The 3944-nt window shown below is 37.9% G+C and overlaps 1 protein-coding gene across 1 annotated transcript in view; it reads left to right on the forward strand.

The window, feature by feature from the left end:
- Nucleotides 1–3944, forward strand: part of slc13a4 (solute carrier family 13 member 4) — a gene marked incomplete in the record, with an annotated part of 26601 nt that overhangs the window by 16202 nt on the left and 6455 nt on the right. The window contains 6 exon segments of the mRNA XM_014018444.1: nucleotides 142–278; nucleotides 361–536; nucleotides 616–679; nucleotides 1423–1453; nucleotides 1562–1642; nucleotides 1726–1910. Of these exon segments, the coding sequence (XP_013873898.1) occupies nucleotides 142–278; nucleotides 361–536; nucleotides 616–679; nucleotides 1423–1453; nucleotides 1562–1642; nucleotides 1726–1910 (674 nt within the window).

Below are 3944 nucleotides of genomic sequence, written 5' to 3' on the forward strand. Positions count from 1 at the left end.
TATATATAATGTATTCGGTATCTTAAAACATCATCAGTTTGTGAACAGTTTGCATGTTTATAAGCTGCATTGACTTGAGTTCAAAGTTTTATTTTAAATTTGTGTGTGTGTGTGTGTGTGTGTGTGTGTGTGTGTGTTCAGGTGGCAGCTGAGTACTGCAAAGACACAACTCTGCTGCTGATGGGGGTCATCTGCCTGGCAGCCTCCATAGAGAAATGGAACCTGCATAAACGCATCGCTCTGAGGATGGTGATGATCGCAGGGGCGAAGCCCGGCATGTCAGTAATAACTTTCCACACGTTCACATCAAACCTGATGCTGTTCTGGTATCAGACACAAACCTCACTCCTCCTCCACCAGGCTGGTGCTGGGGTTCATGTGCTGCACCGTGTTTCTGTCCATGTGGCTCAGCAACACGTCCACCACCGCCATGGTGATGCCCATAGCCGAGGCCGTCCTCCAGCAGCTGATCTGTACCGGTCTGGCTGACTGCCAGGATGGCTCGGAAACTGCAGACACCCCGGATGACGAAAGCGGTGGGTTTTACTCTGTCTAACCAACAGATTGTTGTAACATTTAATACACAGGTAATATTTATATGACTGTTTCCTGCAGCTGTTTCAAGCAAAGAGGAGAACCTGGATAAGAACCAGCTGGAGCTGCTCTATCAGAATGAACAGTATGTGTGTATATTCTTTTTATTCTGTAGACTCTGTKTAAAAAATCTGCATTTTTATTATCGCTCACGGGTTCTATTTTTTAACAATCCTCTGTCTTCATTCTCGAACTCTTACTTTAAACCAAATTTTATWCTATATTTTGTATTGAAGGTGAAATAGCTCTTAGTTTTTCAGCTTCTGATCCACAAAATAACAGTAACTCATCTCATGACCCTGATTGGTGTTACAGGAATACAAACTGCTATGCTAATTGATAGTTATTTTATTTTTTGTAACTTCTATGGTAAAAAAAAATACTGTTAGTGTTCTTTTTTAATTTAAGTTTTGATTATGTTAATATTTGGTGTTTTACAGCCCTTAATGTAGTTATGAGAATCAGTGGTTAAAGCTATTGTTTTTGTATTTTAAGCTCAATTAGTGGAATAATTATATTGTTTTAAAATGGTCTCCAGGCCTAGTAAAACCGGATATTATCATTTATCGCAACAATATTTGAGACAATTTATCGTCCAGCAAAATTWGTTGTTGCGACAGGTCTAATACCAATCTCCAGTTTTATTGTCCTCCTAAAGGAAATGTATGTAAACCAAGTATTAGATAATTTATTCAATAAGAAATTCTTTCATCTCCACTGAAACGGCTTGTACATTAATATCTATTTTAAAATTATTTTCAAGCCAATTAAAACTCTTTTGATTTTAACCAAAATTGATAAACCAGTTATTTTCTCCTCTTTTCCCAGGAACGACTGTAATAAACATGAGCTTTGTGAGGTAAGACAACTGTTTCTTTAGTTTTTTAATGTAGTTAAATCAAAAAAACCTAAATTCTAGTATTTTTCTACATCATCTGATTTTCTTTCTTACATTTCCTTGGGACAGAGCGGTGGGGTGAATGGTCTGGGTCTTCAGCCAGTTTTGAACAAAACTTTTGTTCGACAAACCAACGGACATCTGCCTCAGGTTAGAAAACATTCCTCGTGATGGTAACGTGTCAGAAACCTTGTTGTCCGTTCAGCTACAGCGTTGGATCCATTCTTTCTCAGGCTGCCATCGAGATCCCAAATGTGAAGCGGGTGAAGGCCAGGAGAGACTCCCAGTATCCCACCAAGAAGGATCACATGATCTGCAAATGTCTGACACTCAGCATCACGTACGCTGCAACCATCGGAGGCCTCATCACCATCACCGGCACGTCCACCAACCTCATCTTYGCTGAGCAGTTTAACACGTATGTACACACAAAGCTTAAAAAAATCTACAGTAGTTCCTAGAAAAACTTTGAAAGGGCTTGCCTCTTGTTGCGGGATTATTTTCAACATAGTTTTGAGGATTTTCTCTTGGCTACCACCACACCAAATTTCACCTCAGTTGCTGGGTTGTAGTCACATGACCCGGATGATGCGTGAATGTCAGATGGGGGGCAGGAAGTGATTAGCTCTGGTTCAAAACACAGCAAAATGGATCACAGTGAGTACGCTAATGCCTTAAATGGGTTGGCGCTGACAAAATATCGCAAAATAAGTGTACATTTAGGATATGATTCATATTATCTTAATAAAAAAGACTTGTCATATAATCTGGATGATTTACCCGGTGTTGAGGCGAACAACATAAACTACTATCCGGTGCTGCACACCTCGTATTATACGATGAGCCAGATGAAAGCCTTCAAAAGCCTTAAAGCTACAATTATTTAKTTTCAGGTTGGGTCAAACATTTAGGATCCAAAGAAACTTTAAATGTCTGTTGACTTGTTTCTGCCTGGGTGAGTTGTGCTATTTTAAATAGTTTGCCTATGATAACAATGTTATCGCTAACGCTAACAAGTTAACTCCTGTCATTTCTGTGTGCTTGGATCTACTTGCAAATAATTTATTTAGCTTCTGTAAACCCAAATTCAAGTAACTATCCAGGAAAATTTCTGACAATGTGATTTAAACTATATGATCCTGACCTGTTAGAAAGTGGTCACTGCAAACTGTTGCAGTTTGTTTTCCACACCTCCTGTTTTTAGCCGTAGATCATTGATCTACTTTTGTCCTATTTTTTTCTGCAAGTTTTTAAAATTTAACTCCCTTGTGACACACTACTTTCAGAACATGGAAAAACTTTGATATTTCTCCTGATTAGAATGGCTGCAACAACTGTACATGGCACAGAGTTTAAGCATTTTGACACTGAATCAACAGAAGGAAACATGGCTTCATTTACTTCTTGCCCCCCATCTGCATTTCATGACATCAATACTACATCATCTGCAACCCAGCAATATGACTAAAAATAGCCAAGTTATGGTAAATTCTTCCTTGTAGCTATCGCAGCTATCTTGGCTCTCTCATTAATTTGATATGGCAAGCACCAAATATTTTACTAGATTGGTAGGCAACTATTTTACCAAATGTGTGTATAATACAAAAAAATTAGCCCCAAAGATTATCCATTAATTGGAGGTTCATATCATAAACAGGGGGATATTTGGACAGATTTTACATAATGTATTTAACTGAAATTTCTCCCCTTGTTGCAATTTTTTTTTCTGAGTAAAGTCCATAAATTCTTGTATTTTTCAACTCAAAAACAACAGACATAACAACCGTTTAAATCATTTCTGTAAAGATKAGATTTACCACTTTACTGTGATGGTTTAGCCTAGTCTGAGTAAGATGGCCTATTTTTACTATTTTACTGCAGAAACTTGACTTTTCCTTCTTTAAAGGCTGTTTTACTGGTTCTTCTTTTATTGTCAGTTAAGTGTTGTTAAAATATTGTGAGTGAGTTTCAGAATATATTTGCTGACTATGGATACAGTTTCAGATATTAGACATATCCACTGAAATTATTTTCTATTCCCTGATGCTCAACTGAGCATCAGGGAGCCTTTAACGCTCCAAGATCAAACTAATCAGCCTCTGTGTTGCTAATAGAGCCGATTTCCTGTAGCAGCTCATTTAAGCCCCACAGAATGTTCTCCTTCATGTCGCAGCTCGCTGAGCAAAGGTCACTTTTTGTGTTGGTGTGTTTCTGTTTGTGCTGGTAGTTTTAATCCTAATATTATATTACCAGGAACGAGAGTTGGTACTTGTGGTGAAAAAAGCAAATCCTTCAAAGCATGTTTAGATTTGAACTTTGTATCAGTTCAGGTGTATACAGCATTAGGGTCAAATGGAAACGCTGTGACAAAGTTAACGTGCTAGAAGTAGACTTGGACAGTATGAATGTAATAGAWAGCTGTTTCAGCTTAAGTTCAGTATTAATGTAATAC

Source organism: Austrofundulus limnaeus, unplaced genomic scaffold (assembly GCF_001266775.1).
Source record: "Austrofundulus limnaeus strain Quisiro unplaced genomic scaffold, Austrofundulus_limnaeus-1.0 Scaffold193, whole genome shotgun sequence".
NCBI classification, from domain to species: Eukaryota; Metazoa; Chordata; class Actinopteri; order Cyprinodontiformes; family Rivulidae; genus Austrofundulus; species Austrofundulus limnaeus.